Source organism: Mobula hypostoma, chromosome 25 (assembly GCF_963921235.1).
Source record: "Mobula hypostoma chromosome 25, sMobHyp1.1, whole genome shotgun sequence".
NCBI classification, from domain to species: domain Eukaryota; kingdom Metazoa; phylum Chordata; class Chondrichthyes; order Myliobatiformes; family Myliobatidae; genus Mobula; species Mobula hypostoma.
In genome coordinates, this window is record NC_086121.1 from 22,783,016 (window position 1) to 22,808,045 (window position 25,030).

Genomic DNA, 25,030 nt, shown 5'->3' on the forward strand with positions numbered 1-25,030 from the left:
AACCTCTGACCGCGCCGACAACCAATAACATCGCGCCCAGCGGTCGGGACAGCCAATTGGCATTTAGCAAAACCCGGCATGTTCACCAATGAAAAGAGAGGCACTCAAGAACCAATCACAGTTCCCCTGCACTCTCGCTTGACTAATCAGCAACGGGGTCAGAGTTGCTCGCGCCGCGCACGCGCGGTAATCTAGAGGTCACCGTACGCGTGTGGAGGCACCGCCATGTCCTGGATTTTTGGGTTGAACAAGGGATCGCCGCCGGCCGGTGGTGACCAGGCGGCGCCCGGAGCTCCGGCAGGCCCAACCCCACCGCCTCCCCCTCCCGGGGCTGGCAGCGACGGGTCCGACCGGCACAAGGACAAATGGAGCAACTTCGACCCGACCGGCCTGGAGCGCGCGGCCAAGGCTGCCCGGGAACTGGACTCATCCCGTGAGTGAGGAGCGGGACCGGGACCGGGACCGGGACCGGGAGCGGTGGGCGGGGAGGGCCCGTAATGTGACAGGGTTGTTGAAGACACGGGCGCGGGGCCTGGGACAGCGTGGAGGGTCCGGGTGTAGCGGGATCCGGCACGGGCGGAGGCGCCGGGTGACAGCGGGACGGGATCTGTCAGAAGTGCGTGGCATTGAGCCGTGGGGCCTCCAGAGTTGTATCATTTTTTTTGTAATGCCCCCTAAGGTTTGCGTAACTTAACAGAGGTGGGCAGTGAGAAAGCTGGTGTACTGGTTTACTTAGATTGAATGATAGCAACTGCAATTCCTTTATTTCAAAGCGGTGGGATACAGAACACGAACGGCTGTGGGCCACTTATCTTGACATCTGCCATAATGAAAATCCCAGAAGCATGTTACTTCGGTGAATGCATAAAATATTCGGTTATGTGTGCTAATGACGCAATAAAAAGGAAAGTAAGTTGGAAGGAGTAGGTAAAGATGATGTAAAGGGATACGGGTATGTTTAGTCTGGCAAATGAAACATGCCTCCTGTCATTGCGAGGGAATACAATTGGCAAAGGTTTTTTTTAGAAAAGCATTATCTAAACAACCAAAATTTGCAGAGCCTCAAGGTGCCAGTGATCGTGTTTTCTGAGTTCTTGATGGGCAAAAGACCAGCTTATATGAATGCAAGTCTTTAGGAAAGTTAATAGAATTTTGTATTTATTGACAGGAGAATTGAATGTAAAGTAGGGACATTGTCCTTCAGTGACTACTGTGCCTATAACTTAATTGGTTTGGCACAATGTTATGGGCCCAGAGGCCTGTTCCTGTGTTGTACTGTTCTGTGGTCTAGTGTGTACATTAGCAAGGTCATATCAGGGGCACTGTGTACATATTGATTCCTAGTTTAAAGAAGGATGTCAATGCTTTGGAAAACAGTTCAGTGAAGTTGGTCCTATGGGTGATTGTTAACAAGTGCTCCTCCGAGGAAGTGTTGGCTAGGCCTGTAATACAGTGTGATTGGAAAGAGTACGAGGGAACTGAACTGAAACATACTGGATGCTGACAGATCTTGACAGGGTAAATGTCATAAGAATGTTTCCTCAAGTTGAGCGTGTATTGAACTGGGTTTGACTAAAGCAGGGGTTCCCAATCTGTTTTATGCCACAGACCTTTAACGTTAACCAAGAGGTCTGTGGCCCCTAGGTTGCGAACCCCTGGACTAACGGGTTGTCCATTTAAGAGAGAAATAAGGCAACATGTTTTCACTCTGCGTGTTTAGCATGTCCTTCCTCAAAGAGCGGTGGAAACAGACTTTTAATATTTTATAAGGCGTGGGGTAACGGAGTAAAAGATGATCGTTGGTAGGCAGATACAGAGTTGCAGTTTGTATCAGATGAGCAAAGGTCTGATGAAAATGGTAGAGCAGGTTAAAGGGCCTGAGTGGCTTGTTCCTGCTCCTGTTTCATAAGTTTGTATGTACATATGTTGGCATTCCCCCCGGTTTTGTGGGCCTGGGCATGGGTTTGGTGTTCCCTTGGTTTTGTGAAGCTTAATATTTCATTACTTTCCTCAGTAGTAAACTGATTTTAATTGTTTGAGCATTTTTATACTGGGTAACAAATTGTTCAGCACTGCAACACTACAGTGAATGGGTTATTTGAAGTGTCTGCTTGTGGTAGCAAGTCAAGTTATCAACAAACTCTGATTCTTTGTTTCAGGCCACGCCAAGGATGCGCTCAATCTCTCTCGGTTACAGGAGCAAACGGTACAGCTGGAGCATCAAAGTCGCATCAAGGTATGAGGCAGGGTTCTGAAAGCAAGGTGTAGGTTGGTGGCCCCAGGTCCTCGTGAGAAAACCATACTGCTGTCGAAATACATTACCCAAGGGGCTTAGTGATGAGGGAAGGTGTGCATCTCCTGCACGGAATTTCCGATTTGATCGCAGAATGGTGCAGCACTTCACAGCTTCAGGTTTGTTAGTTCAGCCCATCGCTCCTACTGGGGCACAGGCCTCCGACTCCAGCTCCCCCAGAGTCCTCTTCCTGAGCCAGTCTTTTAAGTTGTCCCCAGGTGTAGCCCGTCGAAGATCCTTCCTCTCCCAGGGGTGAGCTTTTTGGAGCTTCTGTTGGTGTCGCTGTAGCTCTGTTTTTTAACGGGGTGGGGTTGCTGGCCCCATGCTCCATCCTCCTTTTGCAGCCGGGCTCAGAACTGTCCATGGCAGAGTTCACGGCATCAGGGACCAGCTTCTCAGCTAAACTCACTCCAGTGTAATACCCTGTCTGTCCCTGCACAACATCCATTAAATGGCCTTTCCTGCTTTCCTGGTTCTATTGATAATTTTTTAATCTGTTCATATGTTCACATGTATTTAAGTTTGATTATTGATATTTGAACATGTGACTGTTCTGCTAGTTGTTGATTGCTCCTGGCTGTTTGCATTGTTATCTTGTAAATTGTTGGTTGCTATTACGGTATTGTTCTGTGTTTTATAGTTGGCACCAAACCACAATCAATTCTGGTGTTTCACATACTAGCAAGAAAGTGGTTCAGATTTTGTTCTTATTTTTAAAGTTCAAATGAAATGGAACCAGTGATTCAAGTTGTAGTGATGCTGTCTACTCGGATGATGGCTTTGCCTTGTTACAATGTGTAAGTTTATGATTCTCTCTGCAGGAGTACGAAGCTGCTGTGGAGCAGCTCCGATCCGATCAGATCAAAGTCCAAGCAGAAGAAAAACGGAAGACACTTGCTGAAGAAACCAGGCAGCACCAGGCAGTAAGTTTCTGATTACATTAGGGAACTGGTCACCAAAGTGAATGTGCTTGTGCTCCTGAATTTATAACTCGGAAAATCACTTTAAATTGCCAAGCTGATGGTTGGACTGAGGTTTGGAAGAAACTGTGCCAACATATTGACACTTGGCTTCTGGGGAAGAAGTAAAAGCATCCATGTATGTGGAGACATTATTATCGCATCACTGTCTTAGCAATTTCTTCATTACTTCTTCCGACAGAACAAACGCATGGCTGTGATTTAATAGAGAAAATTGTAATAGGACTACTTAGTTCTGTCTATAATAAATTTGCAGATGTATTATGTTGAGTTAAAAAGATCAAGCTATGAGCTTTAGAATTCAAACTGTCAATTGTGCATGTGAGCAGAAAATCTCGTCTTATTGCCATAACATTTTCAGTTGGGTCTGAATTTATCTTAAATCATTCAATTTTTTTTTTGTTATAGTGGTGGTGAAAATAAATTCCGTACCTTGTTTTGCAGCGAGCACAGTACCAGGACAAACTAGCGAGGCAACGATATGATGACCAACTCCGCCAGCAGGTGAGCCTGTACTCCCCTATGTAATTGCATGTGTTTGGTGACCACTCTGAAGTTTTATTTTCATGGGTCATGAACTGTGAATGATCATTTTTAATTTTGTACTTCCTGTATTTAGGAGCCACATATGATTATTTTGAAGGAGCAAACAAATATTTTAAAGAAGGCCTTAGAAATAATTTCATAGAGTAGCAAAGGGAATAATAATAATAGGCATCCGTTAGTCTCATGAGACCATGGATTTGCGCCTTGGAAGGTTTCCAGGGTGCAGGCCTGGGCAAGGTTGTATGGAAGACCAGCAGTTGCCCATACTGCGTCTCCCCTCTCCATGCCCCCGATGTTGTCCAAGGGAAGGGCACTAGGACCCATACAGCTTGGCACCGGTGTCGTCGCAGAGCATTGTGTGGTTTACTCAAGGACACACACGCTGCCTCAGCCAAGGCTCGAACTAGCGACCTTCAGCTCACTAGATGAACGCCTTAACCACTTGGCCATGTGCCAACACAGCAAAGGGAAGAAAAGACCAAAAAGCTAAGTCTTGTGAAGATCTGGCTGAAGTACAAATTGAGTACTTTATGAAGAGGAGTAAAGTGGCAGCAAAATAGGCAGTGATGCTAGTTGATAGATCTGCAAATTTGGAATTTAACTCTGAGCTTCCATGTTCAAGCCCTCGGTGAATATCAAAATGGGTGGTCGGGTGGTGATGCGTCTCTACCAAAGGAGCTGTAAGGCACTCCTTCCCTCCGCTAGCCTGCAGGCCACCCTTGGGCAAGGCGTAGCATCTGCTTAGCCCACCGATCAGGGTCACGTGAAGCTATGGGAGCAGGTGGTGGATGGTCGTATGAGCAGCTGGTGCATATCACAAGTCCCGGTTATGCGACCGATGGCATCAGGCAGACAATCTCTGAAGAATATTGATAATGGCTGGGGTCACCAGTCATTGTAAAGACGCTGCCCAGAAGAAGGCATTGACAAACCTCTTCTGCAGAGAAATTTGCCAAGAACAAACACGATCATGGAAAGACCATCATTGCCCATGTCATACGACGCAGCACATGATGAGGATATATATCAAAAATGCAGTGATTTCAAAACTGACAATGGTAAACAGTATTATTTTGCAATTAAATCTGGAATTAAAATGTGTCAGTAATGGTGATCATAAAACTGACTGTTTAAAAAGAGCGCCTGATTCATTAATTCTTCAAACTTTACACATTCTGGTTCAAATGTGATTCCAGATTCATCAACATGGTCAGCTCATCACTACCTCTCCCTCCTTGGTTCAGGGACATTAACAATGGACGATGAATGCTATAGAAACATAGAAACCTACAGCACAATACAGGCCGGTCAGCCCACAATGCTCCGTAGTGAATGCTGAAGCAAAGTATTTATTAAGTACCTCTGCTATCTCCAGTTCCATTCACATTTTTCCACTGTAACACTTGATTGGTCTTATTTTCTCACATCTTATCCTCTTGCACTTCACATATTTGTAGAATGCCTTGGGGTTTTCCTTAATCCTGCTAGCCTTATAACCTTCTAGAGCTCTATCATCACCTAGTTTTTTGAAACTTTTGTAAGCTTTTCTTTTCTTCTTGACTAGATTTACAACAGCCTTTGTATACCACAGTTCCTGTACCCTACCATCCTTTCCCTGTCTCATTGGAACGTACCTATGCAAAACTCCACGCAAATATCCCCTGAACATTTGCCACATTTCTGCCGTACATTTCCCAGAGAACATCTGTTCCCAATTTATGCTCCCAAGTTCCTGCCTGATGGCCTCATATTTCCCCTTACTCCAATTAAACACTTTCCTAACTTGTCTGTTCCTATCCCTCTCCAATGCTATGGTAAAGAAGATAGAATTGTGATCACTGTCTCCAAAATGCTCTCCCACTGAGAGACCTGACACCTGACCAGGTTCATTTCCCAATACCAGATCAAGTACAGACTCTCCTCTTGTAGGCTTATCTACATATTGTGTCAGGAAACCTTCCTGAGCACACCTAACAAACTCCACCCCGTTCAAACTCCTTGCTCTAGGAAGATGCCAATCAATATTTTGGAAATTAAAATCTCCTGCTATGATAACCCTGTTATTATTACAGCTTTCCAGAATCTGTCTCCCTATCTGCTCCTTAATGTCCCTGTAACTATTGGGTGGTCTATAGAAAAAATAAACACCCAGTGGAGTTACTGACCCCTTCCTGTTCCTAACTTCTATCCACAGAGACTCAATAGACAATCCCTCCATGACTTCCTCCTTTTGTGCAGCCATGACACTATCTCTGATCAATAGTGCCACGCCTCCACCTCTTTTGCCTCCCTCCCTGTCCTTTCTGAAACATCTAAAGCCTGGTACTCTAAGTACCCATTCCTGCCCCTGAGCCATCCAAGTCTCTGTAATGGCCATAGCATCATGGCTCCAAGTACTGATCCACGCTCTAAGCTCATCCGCTTTGTTCATTAATACTCCTTGCATTAAAATAGACACATCTCAAACCATCAGTCTGAGTGCATCCCTTTTCTATCACCTGCCTATCCTCCCTCTCGCACTGTCTTCAAGCTTTCTCTATTTGTGAGCCAACCGCCCCTTCCTCTGTCTCTTCAGTTCGGTTCCCAGCCCCCCAGCAATTCTAGTTTAAACTCTCCCCAATAGCCTTAGCAAACCTCTCTGCCAGGATATTGGTCCCCCTCTGATTCAAGTATAACCCATCCTTTTTGTACAGGTCACGCCTGCCCCAAAAGAGGTCCCAATGATCCAGAAATCTGAATCTCTGCCCCCGCTCCAATCTCTTAGCCACGCATTTATCCTCCACCTCACTCTATTCCTATACTCACTATCGCGTGGCACAGGCAGTAATCCAGAGATTACTACCTTTTGAGCTCCTGCTTCTCAACTTCCTAACTCCCTGTAGTCTTGTTTTCAGGACCCTCTCACTTTTCCTACCTATGTCGATGGTACCAATAAGTACCACGACCTCTGGCTGTTCACCTTTCCACTTCAGGATGTCGTACACGTGGTCAGAAACATCCTGGACCCTGGCACCTGGGAGGCAAACTACCATCTGTGTTTCTTTCCTGCGTCCACAGAATTGCCTGTCTGACCCCCTAACTATAGTGTCCCATATCACTGCTGCCATCCTCTTCCTTTCCCTACCGTTCTGAGCCACAGGGCCAGACTCTGTGCCAGAGGCATGGCCACTGTTGCTTCCTCCAGTTAGGTCGTTCCCGCCCCCCCCCCCCCAAACAATACTCAAACAGGAGTACTTTTTGTTAAGGGGTACAGCCACTGGGGTACTCCCTAGTATCTGATTCTTGCCCTTTCCTTTCCTGACCGTTATCCACTTACCTGTCTCCCGAGACCCTTGTGTGACTACTTGCCTATAACTCCTCTCTATCACCTCCTCACTTTCCCTAACCAGACGAAGATCATTGAGCTGCATCTCCAGTTCCCTAACCCGGTCCCTAAGGAGCTGCAACTCGACGCACCTGGCACCGATTTGGCCGGCTGGGAGGCTCCCGGACATCCCACATCCGACACCCAGTACAGAACACCAGCCTCACAGACATACTTCCTATTCTTCACAAGTAACTTACCTTGCCTCAACCCCTTGAGCCAAAGCCCTCCTACTCTGTCTGCCTCTACCAGGATGCCCGCTCTATAAAGATGTCTTTTTTAAACTCTTCCAGCCAGTCTAACTCACTGACATCCATGCACTTGCGCAGTTGTGCCTCGATCGCCAGTGAAGTGCATGTCCTGATGTCCTGTGAAAGAGTAAACCCAAAAGGGTAAAGGAGGTTGTTTTCTAGTATACTGAAAGAAGTATGGATGAAATTGGAGAGATGCTGGCCAGTCTTTCATTCCTCCTTGTATCATAGGTAGACTGAAGAACTGCAAATGTTGCACCTTGTACAATAATTAGACCAAACATTAATAATACCTTGCAAAGTCAGAATTGTCAGAGGAGAAAAAGCTTGAATTGTTAAAGGCACAACAAAAAAAAAATTACATTCAGCTTATCAAATATATGGTACTCGAGAAGGTTGACGGAGGTGGTGTAGATATCAGGTAGATGGATATTTAAAGGACTTTTGACCAAGTCTTAAAGAAAAGATTAGTTACTAAACCGGAAACTAGAGGGCAGAAGCATTTAGCTTTGTGACAGAAGCAGCAGATCATGTAAATGATAGACTCTAGTGTCTCTGTGGTCAGTTTTAGAAGCACATGGACATGGAGGTGTGAGGTAAAATTTCCAAGTATGCAAATGACCTTAAGCTTGAATTTGTGGAGGATAGTCATGGGCTTCAGCATGTTAATAGACCAATGGAAAGACAGACATATGGGGGTGAGATTTACCTGTAAGTAGAGGCAGACACAGTGGTGCAGCTAGTACAGCTGCTTTCTCCTGGCTCCAGTGACTTAGTCCAGTGGTTTATCCTAAACTCCAGTGTTGTCCACGTAGACTTTACACATTCTCCCAATAACAGAATGGGACCCTGGTTTCCTCTTGCATCCCAAAAGAATGTGCGTTAGTTGGCCACTGTAATTTGTCTCTGGTAGTTTAGCAAGTGGTAGGGGCAAGGGAAGATGAAGGGAATGGTGGAAAATAAAATGGGATTGGTGTGGATGGGAACTTGATGTCTGGTGATCAATATGCCTGTTTCTGACCTGTATAGCTGTAATGTTAATTGAAATATTTTTGGCAGGAAGAGTAAACAAAATATACATGAACTGTTCAAAGACTTATCCAGATAATCTATAGGCAAAGGGGTGGGCCAGAAACTGGTGTAGAAAGCAAATAGCGTCTAAGATCATCAATTAAGGATGAGATCAAGCACATTATATCAAAACTTTATACAATGCTGTGTAGGCTATAAGTGGTGTGTTGCATTAAGGACAGTTGTTAGCATATTTAAATAGAAAGGGTTTCAAACGTGAAGGATGAAGTGGTTCTAGCCTAGGGGTTCCCAACCTGGGATCCACAGATCGCTTGCATAATGGTATTGGTCCATGACAAAAAGGGTTGGGAACCCCTAGTCTAGATGGAGCAGAGAGGGTTGAGACTAGACGTGATAAAGTTACTTCAAATCATAATGGTATGAGATATGAGAACCATTTCTCGATATACTCTGAATAGATGAGGTTGAGCATCAGATGACAAAAATTTAATATGATTTTCAAGAAATACATGTGCAGGTACGTGCAAAGTGTACACTCATCCTGCTAGCTGCTGAGCCACTGTCAACTGAGGGGTTCCCTTTAAGTTGTATTCCATCAGCAGTTCAGTAGTGCTGTACAATATATTCCATGTCTTTTGCATTATTCATTGAGGCCCTCCCCTCCACTCGTTTGGATAATTGAATAGATTAAATATTTGAAATGGCAGGGAGAAATGAAGAGCAGGAGAATGAGACTGATTGGATTTCTCTACAAGGAGCTGGGATCGCTTCCATAATCTGAACATAATTCTGTGCCGTGACTGTTCTATAAATAAGAGACAGCACAAATTAATTAAGACTCATTTTTTGGCCGCTACTTCTTTGGAATGGAGCAGATGCTACACTGTCTGTGTACGTTTATAATTGATTGTTTGCCAGGGTATTACATAATAAACTTTGTAGAATTAAAGCTCCTAATATAAAGGGTTATTGGCAGTATGGGTGAAAAATTGATTATGAGATAAAATCCAGAGTGAAGGAATGAACGGTGTTTCTCAGTTTGTGTCAGACATACAGGGATTTACTATGGATCAATAATGGGCCGCTGTTCTTTTTATTCAGTGATGTCGACTTGGATATGATTCTGAAAATTTTGGAAGGTGATAATGCTGAGCATTGAAATTGATCTTTTTTTTTGTTTGTTAGTTGGGTTTTTTTGTTTTAGTTAGTAGGGGTTCTTTTTTCCTTTTTCAAAAAAAATATGGCTTTAACATTTTGCTTTTTGTAATTATTATTATTGATATAATGTTTGGTTAATAGTTTGACTCTTATACTTATTGATATATTGACTTGATTATTTTAATGTATTTTTCTTTGTTGTCAATTTTCAATAATAATAAAAAGATTTAAAAATGGAAAAAACAGGACATTGATCTTGAGAACACAGACTGGTAAAATGAGCGGATTTAATTCAGGGGTGTGGAAAGTAACACATTTTGTTAAGATATGTAGGGAGCAACATAATTATGATTTTTTAAAATGGGTTTAGGAAGAAGAATGTGGAGATGTTTAGAAAGTATTTTGATTCATCTTTATTAGGGCCTTAGAAAACACCTTTGTATTTCACTAAATAAAAAGTCCAGTCCTTCATGATGGAGCCAGCATTTATCGCCCTAGAGGTGGTGGTGGTGAGTCACCATATTGTCCTGGTGCTGTCCTTTTGGGGAAGTTGTTTCCACAATTTGGTCTAGGATTTTAGAATCATTGACGATGAAGAAATTCTGAAATATTTCCAAGTTAGAATGTTGTATAACTTGGGAGAGCAACACTGCAGGTAGATGTGCTCTCATGTAGTTGTTGTCCTTTTCTCAGTCGTTGTCGTCATCATCATCATCATATGTGTCGTGTCAAAGTGACATGGGCAGTCATTGTCCCATGACCATGATTGTTAGCAAACTTTTCTACAGAAGTGGTTGTCATTGCCTTCTTATGGGCAGTGTCTCTACAATATGGGTGACCCTAGCCATTATCAATACTCTTCAGAGATTGTCTATCCGGCATCAGTGGTCACATAACCAGGACTTGTGATATGCACCAGCTGCTCATACGACCATCCACCACCTGCTCCCATGACTTCAAGTGACTCCGACTGGGGCTAAGCAGGTGCTATACCTTGTCCAAGGGTGACCTGCAGGCTGGCGGAGGGAAGGAGCGCCTTATACCTCTTTTGGTAGAGCTGTATATTTGGAAGATGTTGTCTAAGTCAGTGAACAGCAGTGCAGTTCACACTGCATAGAGGGTGGTAGATGTGATTACAGTCAAGCGGTTTACTTTGACATAATACATGCTAAGAATGTTGAGCATTGTAGGGCTACATTCATCCACACGACAGAATTGGATTCTGTTATACTGTACTTGCAGTTCATGTCTTGCAGATAGTGGAAAGCCTTTAGGTTGTTATGAAGTAAGTCACTTAAAACCCCTGAAATATTCATGTGGATGAGCTTTCTGAGCTTCCGATCAGAGGTAGTTCCCAGAGTATTCATTTGTTGTGGCATTAAATACGGATAGTTAGAATTTTATTAAGACCATAAGACATAGGAGCAGAATTAAGGCATTTTGGCCCATCAAGTCTGCTCTGCCATTCAATCATGGCTGATGCTTTTTATTTTGTCCCCTCCTCAGCTTCACTCCCCAGCCTTCTCCCCGTAACCTTTGATGTCGTGTCCAACCAAGAACCTATCAATCAGTGCCTTAAATACACCCAGCAACCTGGCCTCCACAGCTGCCTGTGGTAACAAATTCCACAAATTCACCACCCTCTGTCTAAAGAAATATCTCTGCATCTCAGTTTTAAATGGACACCCCTCTATCCTGAGGCTGTGCCCTCTTGTCTTGGGCTCCCACACCATGGGAAAATCCTTTCCACATCACATCTACTCTGTCTAGGCCTTTCAACATTCGAAAGGTTTCAAAGAGATCCCCCCCCCCACCCCATCCTTCTAAATTCCAGCAAGTACAGGCCCACAGCCATCAAACATTCCTCATAAGATAGCCCTTTCCTTCCTGGAATCTTCTTCTCACCCATCTCCAATGCCAGGACATCACTTCTTAGATAAGGAGCCCAAAACTGTCACAATACTCAAGTTGAGGCCTCACCAGTGCCTTATAAAGTCTCTGCATCACATCCCTGCTCTATGTTCTAGACCTCTTGCAATGAATGCTAACTTTGCATTTGCCTTCCTCACCACAAACTCTACCTATAAGTTAAGTTAATCTTTAGGGTGTTCTGCACAAGGACTCCCAAGTCTCTTTGCATCTCAGATTTTTGGATTTTCTCCCGGTTTAGAAAATTTCTTCTACCATAGTGCATGACCATGCATTTTCCAACCTGTACTTTATTTGGCTCTTTCATGCCCATTCTCCTAATCTGCCTAAGAACTTTTGCAGCCTTCCTGTTTCCTCAACTCCACCTGCCCCTCCACCAATCTTGGTATCATCTGCAAAGCCATCTATTCCATCACATAGCATAAAAAGAAGTGATCCGAACACACCCCCATAGAACACCATTAGTCACTGGCAGCCAACCAGAAAAGGATCCTTTTATTCCCACTTGCTGCCTCCTTCCAATCAACCAATGCTCTAACCATGCTAGTAGCTTTCCTGTAACATCTTCTCAGCCACTGAGGTCAGGCTAGCTGATCTATAATCTCCTTTCTGTTGTCTCCCTCCTTTCTTAAAGAGTGGAGCGATATTTGCAATTTTCCAGTCCTCCAGAGCCATGCCAGTGTCCAATGATTCTTGAAAGATCATTACCAATGCGTCCACAGTCTCTACCGCTACCTCTTTCAGAACCCTAGGGTGCAGTTCCTCTGGTCCTGGTGACTTATGTACCTTTACATCTTTCAACTTTTTGAGTACCTTCACCCTTGTAATAGTAACTGCACTCATTTCTCTTCCCTTACACTCCTCAGCGCCTGGCACACTGCTAGTGTCTTCCACAGTGAATGCAAAAACTCATTTAGGTCATCTGCCATCTGCTTGTCTCCCGTTATTATTTCTCCGGCCTCATTTTCTAGTGGTCCTATATCCACTCTCATCTCTCTTTTATTTTTATATACTTGAAAAAGCTTTTTCTATCCTTTTGATATTGTTTGCTAGCTTGCTTTCATATTTCATCTTTTCCCGCTTAATGATTCTTTTAGTTGCTTTCTGTAGGTTTTAAAAGCTTCCCAATCCTCCATCTTCCCACTAATTTTTGCATTGTTGTATGCCCTCTCTTTTGCTTTTACATTCGCTTTGACTTCCCTTGTCAGCCACGGTGGACTATTAGTGTAAATGTTACTTGCCTCTTATCGGCCCATGTCGGAATGTTGTCCAGGTCCTGCTGCAAGCAGGCATAGATGTTTCAGTTTCTGTGGTGTTGCTAATGGAACCAAGTATTTGACAATTGTTAGCATACCTCTCCACTTCTGACCTTAAAGGTGGGAGAAAGAGCACAGAAGCAACCAAAGATGGTTGGACCTGGGGCACTGGCCTGTGGAATTTCTACAGCAATGTCCTAAATCACAGAAGCAGACCCTTTTGGCCCAACTCCTCCATAGGACACTTCCTGTTCAAGTACCTGTTTGAAAACCTTTAAGATGTAATCTTATCAGCCTTTGCTGGTAGCTCAGTCCAGATGTTCCCACTGTGCAGGGGAAGGGGTGGACTTGCTACTCAATCCTCTTTAAATTTCTCCCCTCTCATCTTAAACTTGTGCTTTCTAGACATCCATGTCCTGGAAGTAAGATTCCGACCACTTATCCTATCTATTGCCGCTTCTAATTTAATAAATCTCCATAAGATCTCTCCTCATCCTACTGTTTTCCAGTGAGGCTGAAAACAGCTTATCTGATATCTCCCTGTAACTGCACCCCTCGCTTTCTAGCGAACATCCCAGTGAATATTCTGCAGTGTCTCTATTGCTACCGCATATTTCCTGTGGTATAGTGACCAGATCTCTACACTATACTAGGAGTACACCGAAGTTTTGTACAATTGCTACACAATGTCTCAACTCTTATACTCAATGCATTAACTTATCCACCTGTATGGTCTCTTTCACGGATTATAGACCTGCACCCTTCGATCTTTTTTGTATTCTTCTGTACATCGAGGTCTCTGCCACTTACTCTATGGGATAATAGGTCAACGATAGCACCTTTTGTTTAAGGCAAGACTAGCTTTGGTGTATTTTTCCCTTGACGCCCATTGCTTTCTGTTAGAGTACCTAGGTGTCAGTTGCTGTGAGATGCCGGTGGGGCAACTACTGGAAGAGCTTACTTAGACGTGTGGCTAGTTCTGAAGTACGAGTAGGATTGTTGTCTGATCACAGCGCCTTTCCTGTATCCAGTATTCTTAGATTTGCGTATATGTGTGAAAAAGGAATCCACTTGGCAGATCTACCTTTATGATGAGATCTTGGGAGGAAGCCAACATTGATCATTCCGGCTAACTGGGATGCACTCATCCAGATCGGGAGAATCAAAACTCAAAAAGCTCAGCAGCATTCAGGGCACAACGTCCTGTTGATGGGCAAGGGTTAATATAATGGCTGAGCCTGTCATCATTGTTTTTTCTCTTAGCTGTCCACTGCCTTTAACGTTTGCAGGACCTAAGAGCTTTGTTCTGCTTGGCTGTGGCTTTACTGATCTGTCTGCCTGTCACAGTTGTCTTACTGTGCAGTGTGCATGTAGACCTGCATTGGACTAGGGTTGATTGCTTAGTTTATGAGGGGTACAGTGAGTAATGAAATAATAGTGGTGGAGAACAGATGGGCTTTTAACAATAACCTGCCATAATGTTCTTGGCCACCTGACTTTAGGCTTTTGTTTAGTTTCCAAACTCTTTCACTCAACTGCACTAGTGGGATTTCTAAATTGTTAGACCAGACGTCCAGGTCACTGGCTTAGTAATTTAATCAGAGCTTCCACTTTTTTCTTCCCTTCTAGGTTTTGTGCTCATGTCTCTGGTTTGGGCTTTGAACCCACCTTCTGACTCAGAAGCTATTGACTGAGACACAGCTGACACAGTTTAGGTAACCATCCAGTTTAGGATAGATATTTCCTGCACTTTGTAGTGTACTGCAAATGGGAAAGCACGTGTGTATGAGGAACCGAGTTTCTGAACGGTCAGTAGACTTGAATCAAATTGTAAATAGTGCTGCAGTATTGAACTCTGCCACCAGAGGAGGCTTAAACACCTCGATTAACTCCAGTCTGATTCTCGCCTCGAAAGTGTTTGAGGAGGCCCCAAGTCTTGTGTCACTTCAGGATTGGTTTTGAGTATGTTTATGTTTGATGAGAAGGTGACAAAGAGTGCAACTACGCTAGAATAACTGAACTTATTAAAATGTGGTTCACTTTAAAGTTTTGAACTGGATTCAAAAATAGACAATAAATATCATCCTTGGCAGCAACCTGAGGAAAGAAGAATGGATACAGCGTCTCTACACTTGAATATGCCAAGTCTGTTTGGCCAATTTGCCCACTTACAATGGCCCAGTTATGTATTATAACATTAACTGCTAGAATTTGTACCTTGTAACCTTGCACACAAAATACAAGCGTTGTCATTTCAGACTGATTTCTCTTTTTTTTTCTTTATTAGCAACTGTTGAATGAAGAAAACTTGAGGAAACAAGAGGAATCTGTTCATAAACAGGAATCTATGCGCAGAGGTAAAATACTTAAGCTGTAGTTAATGACGGGAAGTCACTGGTCCAATAGAAAAGGTGATGGTGCTGAGGGAGATGGAGGTTAAATGAGGGTGGTTAACTGTCGGGCTTAGAGTAAATGGGAGCAAGCTGCTTCGGTCCTCCCTGAGGCTCCTTCCAATAATCTGGTGGGGTTATAGCAGCGGTCTCCAACCACCGGGCCGCAAGGAAGTGATATGATTTGGCGATATGAGTCAGCTGCACCTTTCCTCATTCCCTGTCATGGCCACTGTTGAGCCATTATGCATGCGACATCATTACCCGTGCGTCATCCATTTCAGCGCGGGAAGGAGATCAACTCCTCGAACTTGCAAATGATGGCAGGCTGGAAAGTATGTTTTACATAACATCTCTGCTGGCATTCTGGATCAAAGTCAAGGCTGAATATCCTGAGATAGCCACGAAAGCGCTGAAAACATTACTTCCATTTCCAACATATCTCTGCAATGAATGCAACGAAAACTAAATTGCGGAATAGACTGGACATAAGGAACCCCCTTTGACTATCGCTCTCTCCCGTCACCCTTCAATTGGACCGTGTTGTTGCAGGAAAACAAGCCCAGGGCTCCCACTGATTCAGTAATATTGGTGTGTTGCAATGATTTTATATGTTCATACGGGGAAAATATGTGCTGTGTGTTTAATATCCAAACGTTACTTAAAATGTTATGATGCTATTGCCTTATATAACCAAATAACAATTACAGCACGGAAACAGGCCATTTCTCCCCTTCTAGTCCGTGACAAATGCTACTCTCACCTAGTCCCACCGACCTGCACTCAGCCCATAACCCTCCATTTCTTTCCTGTCCATATACCTATCCAATTTTTCTTTAAATGATAATATCGAACCTGCCTCTACCACTTCTACTGGAAGTTCGTTCGACACTTACTTCAAGCTCCCCTGTCCTCCCCTGATAATTGACTTACCACTATATTCATGCGAGGAAAATATGCGCTGTGTTTAATATTAATTTCGTTAGATAAACCCTTTTAGAAAGGAAATTGAGTGTATTAGCCACTTATCACCAATATTCCGGTTGTGATTAACATCCCCCCCCGAACAGAATTGCCAAAAACGATTTGTGGAAAAAAATGGTATCAAGTCATGCATGCACACTGGTGCCCGCGCAAGGCTTCATGGTCATTGTAGTCTTTCTCGAGGTAAACCCAGCGTATTTTACTGCTACTCTTGTCCGTTGGCAACCCTACCACCACCACCCCCGCCCCCCCCGTAGGCCAGAATGCGTGTGGTGTCATCTTAACATTCTGTGTTGGTTTAAAGGGTGCTGATATCTGAGTTGAATTTATCTGCTCTGATTTAATTTATTTTAAAAGTGAAGGTGGAGTGTATACAATAAAATATTTACTGTATTTTGAGCTTTCTTACACTCAAAATGCATTTGACTGGTAAACCCCAGTGTCTTTTTATTTAGAGTCGAGGAAGAGTACAGTGCAGACAGGCCTTTCAGCCCATCTAGCCCATGCTTACTCCATCAACCTGCACCCAGGACCATAGCCTTCCATACCCCAACAGAGCCATAGAAAAGTACAGCACAGAAACAAACTTTAAACAACATTAAAATAGTGACCAACTTACTACTCTGTTTATAGCCATATTTATTTGTTCACCACCCCAGTTGCACATTTGTTTTAACATTACTTCAGGGTGACTCTTGGCTCTTGTGCCTTGGCGTATTATGGCTTATAACCAAGTTTTAAAAGAGATTTTTTTTTAAGAGACTTTTGATCACAGATTCACTATACTGCTGCATATTTACAAGTTATTATTAGTTAGCTGTGCTTCAAGATGATGAATCTGATGAATGAAAGTTTCATTGATTAGATTGGATTGTGCAATAGCACATTTGGGATTAGGCTGTACTCCATCTAACATGTCTTGAAGTAGTGTTAATCTCTGCCTGTTACAGTCAATTAACTGGCCTTCTGTTTCTTTAACACTTCTCTGTTGGACATTTATGGCATACCAAGTCCACAAGTTCTCATTAAAATTATGGATGATCTTTCATTTTCTAATACAAATCGAAACCAAGTAATAATAAGGCCTGAATTCAGTTGTTTTCAGAATCAGGTTTATTACTGCTGACAAGTATCATGAAATTTATGGTTTTGTGGCAGCAGTACATAAAAATTACTATAAATTACAATAAGAGTATATTAAAATAAATAAAGTAGTGCAAAAAGAGAGCAAAATAGTAAGATAGTGTTCATGGACCATTCCAAAGTCTGACAGTGGAGGGGAACAAGCTGTTCCTAAAATGTTGAGTGTGTATCTTCAGGCTCCTGTACCTCCTCCCTGATGGTAGTAATGAGAAGAGGGGTCTTTGGGCTCCTGTACCACCTCCCTGATGGTAGCAATGAGAAGAGGACATGTGAGGGTCCTTCATGATGGATGCCACCTTCTTGAGGCATTGCCTTTTGAAAATGCCCTTGATTATCTGGAGGGTAGTACCCATAATGGAGCTGAGTGAGTCTACGGCCCTCTGCAGCCTTTTCCAGTCTCGTGCATTGGTGCCTCCATAGCAAGTGGTCAGAGTGCTCTGTAGAAATTTGCTAGGAGTCTTTGGTTACATACCAAATCTCTTTCAAACTCCGAATGAAATATAGTCACTGGCTCTCCTCCTTCACAGTTGCACGAAACAGAGGAATTCATTCGCCAAACCTTCTGATTTGGTATTTCTTCTCTGCACAGCTACAATTGAACATGAGATGGAGCTTCGGCACAAGAATGAGATGCTACGTATCGAAGCTGAAGCCAAGGCCCGTGCGAAGGTGGAACGGGAGAATGCTGACCTAATCAGAGAACAGATCAGGCTGAAGGCGGCTGAGCACCGTCAAACTGTCCTGGATTCCATCAAGTGAGTTTGGAGTAAAAGCAGAAACCTTGATCAATAAATGGAATAGATTCTCTCGTTTTCCCTTCCCACATCTCTCCTTCCTATCGCGTTCTGTGCTCGGTAGTGTGCACGGCCAATCCAGGTGCAGTAACGTTTTACAGATTAGTAGAAATTTCTACAGATGGGTGATAATGATAGTAATTAAAACACTTGGCATTGAATGCTCATTGTGACTCACTGCTTGCTGAATATGTTAACGCTTCAGAGCCATCTCGTGCTTCAGCATTAAATTCAGATGCTAACCTTGTGATTGTGGCTGTACGAGCTTTCTTTTCCTGTGGAATGTGGATGCCACTGCCAAGTCTACCATTTTATTGCAGAACCGCACTTGCCCTTGAGAACGTGGTATGAATTCGTGTCTTGACGGTTCTCTTTTATAGCGGTTGGTGTGACGCTGTTACAGCTCGAGGCATTCCGGAGTTCAGAGTTCAATTCCGGTGCTGTTCTGTAATTCTGGAGTCTCTCCGTGTGGAATGCCTGGGTTTTCCCTGATCCTCCGGTTTCCTCTCGCAATCCAACGACATGGTTGACATCCAAGCAGCACACACAAAATGCTGGAGGAACTCAGCCGGCCAGGCAGCATCTGTGGAAAAGAGCGCAGTCGACGTTTTGGGCCGAGACCCTGTACTTTTTTCCCGTAGATGCCGCCTGTCCTGCTGTATCTCCAGCACTTGGTGTGTGTTGCTCAGATTTCCAGCATCTGCAGATTTTCTCTTGTTTGTGGTTGACTGGCATCCATCTGTCCCGAAGGATCCTGAGATGCCCAGTCGTGACAGTCCCCCTCTCGGCCTCACCACTGTAGTCCAAAGGAAAGCTTATGAAGCAATACGCTTGGCTGCAGGAGCTGCCGGCAGGATGTTCAATGATGTCTAGCCGTCTTAGGGACTCCACTCCGAATTTGCTGTCTGGGTTTACTCCCGTAGCCTTCATCTCTTCCGAGGCTGCCCACAAGGCAGTGGGGGTATTTACCCACAGCTGGGGATCTGGTTCACCAACGCCAGGGCGTGTCCACACACTGGTGGGCCTGCATGCTATGTGAGCAGGGGCCAGACCTCCTCCCCGTCCTCTGTAGTTTAGCCTGAATCTGAAAGTGGGAACGACAAGCAGTACCCACGACACTGCCACACTAGACGCATCGCAACAGCCACTTTGACACCCCAAGGACGTGTAGGGTAAGTTATTTGGTCATTGTAAATTGTCCCGTGATTAGGTTAGAGCTAATCGGGTTTGTCAGGGATTGTTGAGGCTGTGTCACTAAGTAAATAAAAAACAAAAGGCATTGCTGTTAATTAAAGACCTTCAGTGCTTTCAGCCGTCAGTTATAAAAGAGTTGCTGAAACACTGTAGCATGGAGAATAATTTGCAGTATAGCAAGTTATTTGGAAGGAAACTTAAGTGTTGTACTGAGCCCAGGTGCTTGTAACTCATGGGTTTAGAACATTTTGTTCAAAAAGCCTCTGGGTTTTATAGATAATATGAACTGTGTGCTGGTAAGAGGAAATGGTTCTGCAGTACAAACCACTTTTGCACCATTTTCTTAAACCAGATCTGTTCTCACGCAGTTGCCAGTTACTTGCTGAGCAGGAAGTTTCTGTTGTTCGTCAATGCAAGGCTGGTGTGAAATGGGTTGTTATCAGTGCAAATTGAATTGGAGGTCTGCTCGAATATACAGTTAAACCCAACGTGATCGATCCAGTCCAAGCTAAGCCTGAGCATTTGGTGATTTATCATACACAATCCAGCCCACAGTGATTTGCAGCAGAGGTTGTGGTGCTGCATATCTCTGTAGCTCCAGATCAGTACAAAAGGCACATACAGTAAAACTGAGCAAATTATCCTGACCTGGATACAGTGCTGAGCCAAACCTGACCCAAGCCAAGTGTCTGGGCAGAATATACATGCAGGTATGCACCATAGGGTTGTGTGCCAGACTCTGTTAGTACACTTGTGTTGCTCTTTTAATGTAACATCTGGAAATGCTCAGATTATTATCATCAAACAATTTTTGATGCCAAACTACACATAGTGCAAGCAAATGTTACGCTAAATAGTCGATTTTTGAAAATGTTAGGCGCTACAGAAGCTTTGAAGGTGAACACTAGAACTTAAAACCTTGGCTTGTTGCCATTGATGGGGCATATCAAGGGTCAAGTACTGGATGGACACCAAATTGTTAAGAGGGTTATCAGAATGCAAATTGAGGAGCAGGCAAGACCATAGATGGATTGGAAAATCAGTGGAAATTTTTAATTTGAGTTACTGCTCTGGACCTCATCCATCAATGAGTATGGGAGTGGCAGGCAGACAAAACAATGGAAGTTATGACTTTAACAGCATAATTACGTTTTACTTAATTATAGAAAGACCCCCAGGACATTCCTCTGGAGTGGTTAAGCCTAGCATAGATGAAGATTTCTTTAGTAAATGAGCAGTGCTGGGAAAGGGTATATGCAGTGGAACTAGATAGTCTCGGTATGCAGAAAGTGAATTGTTGTATATTTATTGCCCAGCTTGTTAGTAGATAGGTGGGGTGGGAGGGGAGAGAATTTTGATGTTGTCCAGTAGAATCGTACTTCCAAAACGTTCTTCTCTACTGGTAGTCCCTTTTCTCCAAGAGAAAGGGCCTCGGTTTCCTCTCCAGTGGAGCGGCTTTTGGTGTCCATATGGTTTCTGATCCACTTTATCCTTTTACTCACTCAGGACAGCTGGGGCAGTGTTTGGAGAAGGATTCCGTGCCTTCGTTTCTGACTGGGACAAAGTGACAGCCACAGTAAGTGAGAAGAAGAGGTGAAGTAGGAGACTGCATTATTTCTTTCTCTTGGCTTGTGATAAAGCCAGCCACAAGGTGAAAACCATCCAGTTGGGCAGTGAGTTTTCTGCCTGGTGAAACAACAGTCAGTGCCCTGAAAGTGCTGGGGAATCATCAGTGAGAGCACCACTGCTGACTGCTACTGAATCCTGTTTTGATCTTGACCCATTTGTATTTCTGAGGTTACATTTAGAAGTACGCATGGTGCACCCTATGCCCTTTGTAGTTAACTTGTGATAAGTTACAATTCACATTTTTTTAATATCATTAATCTGCATGTGATACTGGTTTTAAAGTCACCGTAGGTTTTCATCACTCTCCACGTTTTGTAAAAATGTCACAAAGATATTCCATACATCATTACTGGTCCAATCAGAATGAATTTGGGAGCACTTCCAAGTTAAATTTGTGGATTCGATTTGGTGCTATAAGTTAGTAATATACAATCAATTTCTTCTTTGTAAAGAGGGCTGAAATCTCACCCTGACTGGTAGTCATTGCCAGCCCAGTAAGTTCATTGATGGCTGTAGACAAAAGACAGTTGCCCTCCATTCTGTATATCTGTGGAACTCGTGTCTCAATCCTTGGTTTCTCTTGACATAACATTATAATACAATTGCTGTTACTGTTGTCCTTTCTCTCTTCCTCCCCGCCTTCTTCTCTTCCCCCCCCCCCCATGTACTTTAATGAAGTATGTCATCTCCTCAGGATTAAAGATCAAATTTTGAGTTGGGCATCTTATTGGAATCAAACACTGGAAGCTGCAAACCGATTCATTTCCTGTAAAGTGTTATAATTTTTATGATTTGCATGAGGTACAAGCAGCTAACACCATGGTGGTATGGAGGGGAGCGGGGTGTGGTGGAATCTATTTTCTTTGCTGCATGTGCGTGCCCAGTGATTCGCACGTCACTCTCCACTATCCCCCATAAACTAACTAAAGGGTTTCAGTCTATATTTTTAATGGTCTTTAAATCCACTGGCAGACAGGAGCCTGGTTGGGTCACTTAACCTTCAAAAGCACAGTCTACTTGAGTGAGAGGGATGTTAGATCAGTGTCTGCCAGTGGATTGGAATTTCACTCTCCACTGAGATGATCTTATGGCTTCTCATCTGTGTTTTACAGTGTTAGATTTGATATTCATTTAGCTGTGTCCTTCTTCCCACTAAATGTCACATTCAATTTCTGTTCCAAGTCACACTCTGACCTGAGCGTGACCTTCATATTTGACTGGCCAGAATTTTTGATTCTTCACTCAACTGAACGTCATGTGAAGTGTAAAGCGAGTAAGGTCACCATCCATGATTTGGAGACGTACAATAAATAAAGTCTTCATATCATCACTCTTGTCCTAAGACCATAAGCTGTAGGAATAAAAGCAGTGGCTAATTGGCAGGAGGCAAAGAGTAGGAATAAATAAAGGGAGCCTTTCCTGGTTGGCTGCCGGTGACGAGTGGTGTTCCATGGGGGTCTGTGTAGGGACCGATTCCTTTTTTTTGTTGTATGTCAATGATTTGGATGATGGAAATGTTGGCTTTGTTGCATAGTTTGCACACAATATGAAGATAAGTGGAGGGGCAGGTAGTTCTGAGGAAGTAGAGAGGCTGCAGAAGGCCTTGGGCATATCAGGAGAAAGGGCAAAGAAGTGTCAGATGGAATACAGTGTCAGGAAGTGTATGGTCATTTACTTTGGTAGAAGAAATTAAAAGGCTATTTTCTAAATGGAGAGTAAATACAAAAACTTGAGGCTCAAAGGGATTTGAGGGTCCTTGTGCTGGATTCTCAAGGTTAATTTGCAGATTGAGCCTGTGGTGAAGAAGGCAAATGCAATGTTAGCATTCATTTCAAGAGGACTAGAATATAAAAGCAAGGATGTAATGTTGAGACTTTGTAAAACATTGGTAAGGCCTCACTTAGAGTGTTGTGAGCAGTTTTGGGCCCCTTAGAAAGGATGTGCTGAAACTGGAGAGGGTTCAAAGGAGGTTCTCAAAAACGGTTCCAGGATTGAATGGCATGTCATGTTAAGAGTATTTGATGGCCCTGGGCCTGTGTGCACTAGAATTCAGAAGAATGAGGGGTGGCCTAATTGAAATTGAATGGTGAAAGGCCTTGGTAGAGTGATGTGGAAAAGATGCTTCGTATGGTGGGAGAATCTAAGACCAGAGAACACAGCCCCAGAATAGAGGGTTGTCATTTTAGAACAGATATGAGGAGGAATTTCTTTATCCAGAGAGTGTGAATCTGTGGAATTCTTTGCTAGAGGCAGCTGTAGAGGCCGGGTCTTTATGTATATTTAAGGCAAAGGTTGATAGATTCTTGATTGGTCAGGGCATGAAGGGATACAGGGAGAAGGCAGGAGATTGGGACTGAAGTAAATTAGATCAGCCATGATGAAATGGCGGAGCAGACTCGATGGGCCAAATGACCTAATTCCGCTCCTATATCTGTTGGAGTAGGATCAGGCCATTTTTCCCACTGAATCTGCTATGCCAGTCGATCGTAGATTTGTTTTTCAGCTTCATTTTCCGAGCTTCTTCCTGTACCCATAATCCTATCAATATCTTGACCTCCACAGCTGTCTGTGGCAATGAACTACACAGTTTCACCACCTCTGAAGAAATTCCTCCTTATGTCAGTTTAAGAAGATATCCCCTTATCCCTTTATTCTGAAACTGTGCCATCAGATCCTAGACTCTCCTACTAATAGAAGCATCCTTTCCACATCCACTCCATCTAGGCCTTTCAATATCTGGTAGATTTCAACGAGATCTTTCTGAACTCCCAAGTACAGACACAGAGGCACAAACGCTTCTCCGAAGAACAAAATTAAAATGTTAAGCTGTGTTCAAGTTCTTTCTCTCCTGAGATTGTATTTAAAAAGTCAACATTTAAAGTATTTTGCTGGAATGCAATTAAATTGAGTTGTACTAATGAGGGTGATGTAGTGATTAGAGTTGAGCCTTTCATTGTTAATCTCTGTAATAAGGAGACGACAATCTGAAGTACTCAGCATACTGTTAAGTATAGATCAAAAGCTATTGATTAAAATTGTGTAGTCTACTGGTCAAGATGCAGCTTGGATGCTTAATTTAGTATTGATCAAGATGCTGTACAAGTTAAACCTAAAGCCTCAGAGCCTATGTGGTTAAACTTAGCAAAGCTGATCCTAGCATGATAAGATGAAGATTTTTGAAGGCGACTTGGCTATATAAAAGATGAATTAGAGGGGAGTTTCTGTAAGTTTGCAGGCTCCTAACTGGCAATGCTACATCAAGCACCAGAAAAGAGGTATATCATCTCTAGAATAAGGGAACGGAAGCTGGTTAAAACTACTGAAAGCAAAGGTCACAGAGTCACAAAGTAATGGAGCGTAGAAACAGGCTCTTTGTCTTACCTTATGGTCTTGTAGATATGTATGAAATCAAGGGAGGGTACAGAATGAGTACGCATAATCTTTTTAAGGTGAGAGCTGAGCGATTTAAAAGGAACCCGAAAGGAAATTTCTTCATGCAGAAAGGAGTACATTTATGGAATGAGCTGCCAGAGTAAGTAGTTGGGGCAGGTACGATAACGTTCAAAAGACATTTACGTAAATGCTTGGATAGGAGGAGTTTAGGGGGATATGGTCAAATTCAGGCAAGTGGGACTAATTTGGTGGGAGCCATAGTCAGCGTGGATGAGAGGCCATGGATTATTGGTGGCAATGTGGACCCATATTCTTGAATTCCTGGAAGAGCAGAACAAAATTAAGCCAAACTCATCTGTTTGGCAATCCTTTAAGTCGGTGGTCCCCAACCTCCGGGCCGCAGACCAATGCATTGCCGCGAAGCATGCAGGGGTGCAGCGGTAGCCGGGACGCACCCAGCATGTCTTTAAGAAAAAAGCCAAAATAATCAAGCTAATTAATTAGGTGCCGCCTGACACGTAAATGTTGGCCCAGATCAGAGGCGATTGACGATTTCACTTGCTTTATGCAATCAGCAATCGCCTCTGATCTGGGCCGACATTTACGTGCCGGGCGGCACCTAATTAATTAGCGTGTTTATTTTGGCTTTTCTCTTAAAGATGTGCTGGGTGCGCCCCGGCTACCGCTGATCCAC

At 43.5% G+C, this 25,030-nt stretch overlaps 1 protein-coding gene across 1 annotated transcript in view; it reads left to right on the forward strand.

The window, feature by feature from the left end:
- The first annotated feature begins 190 nt into the window (after positions 1-190).
- The window catches only part of atad3 (ATPase family AAA domain containing 3), a 73,540-nt gene continuing 48,700 nt past the window's right edge, over positions 191-25,030 (forward strand). The window contains exons 1-7 of the mRNA XM_063033012.1: positions 191-433; positions 2,160-2,236; positions 3,115-3,216; positions 3,718-3,777; positions 15,097-15,166; positions 17,916-18,081; positions 20,821-20,890. Of these exons, the coding sequence (XP_062889082.1) occupies positions 226-433; positions 2,160-2,236; positions 3,115-3,216; positions 3,718-3,777; positions 15,097-15,166; positions 17,916-18,081; positions 20,821-20,890 (753 nt within the window). The 5' untranslated portion in view covers positions 191-225. The remainder of the gene's footprint in view (positions 434-2,159; positions 2,237-3,114; positions 3,217-3,717; positions 3,778-15,096; positions 15,167-17,915; positions 18,082-20,820; positions 20,891-25,030) is intronic.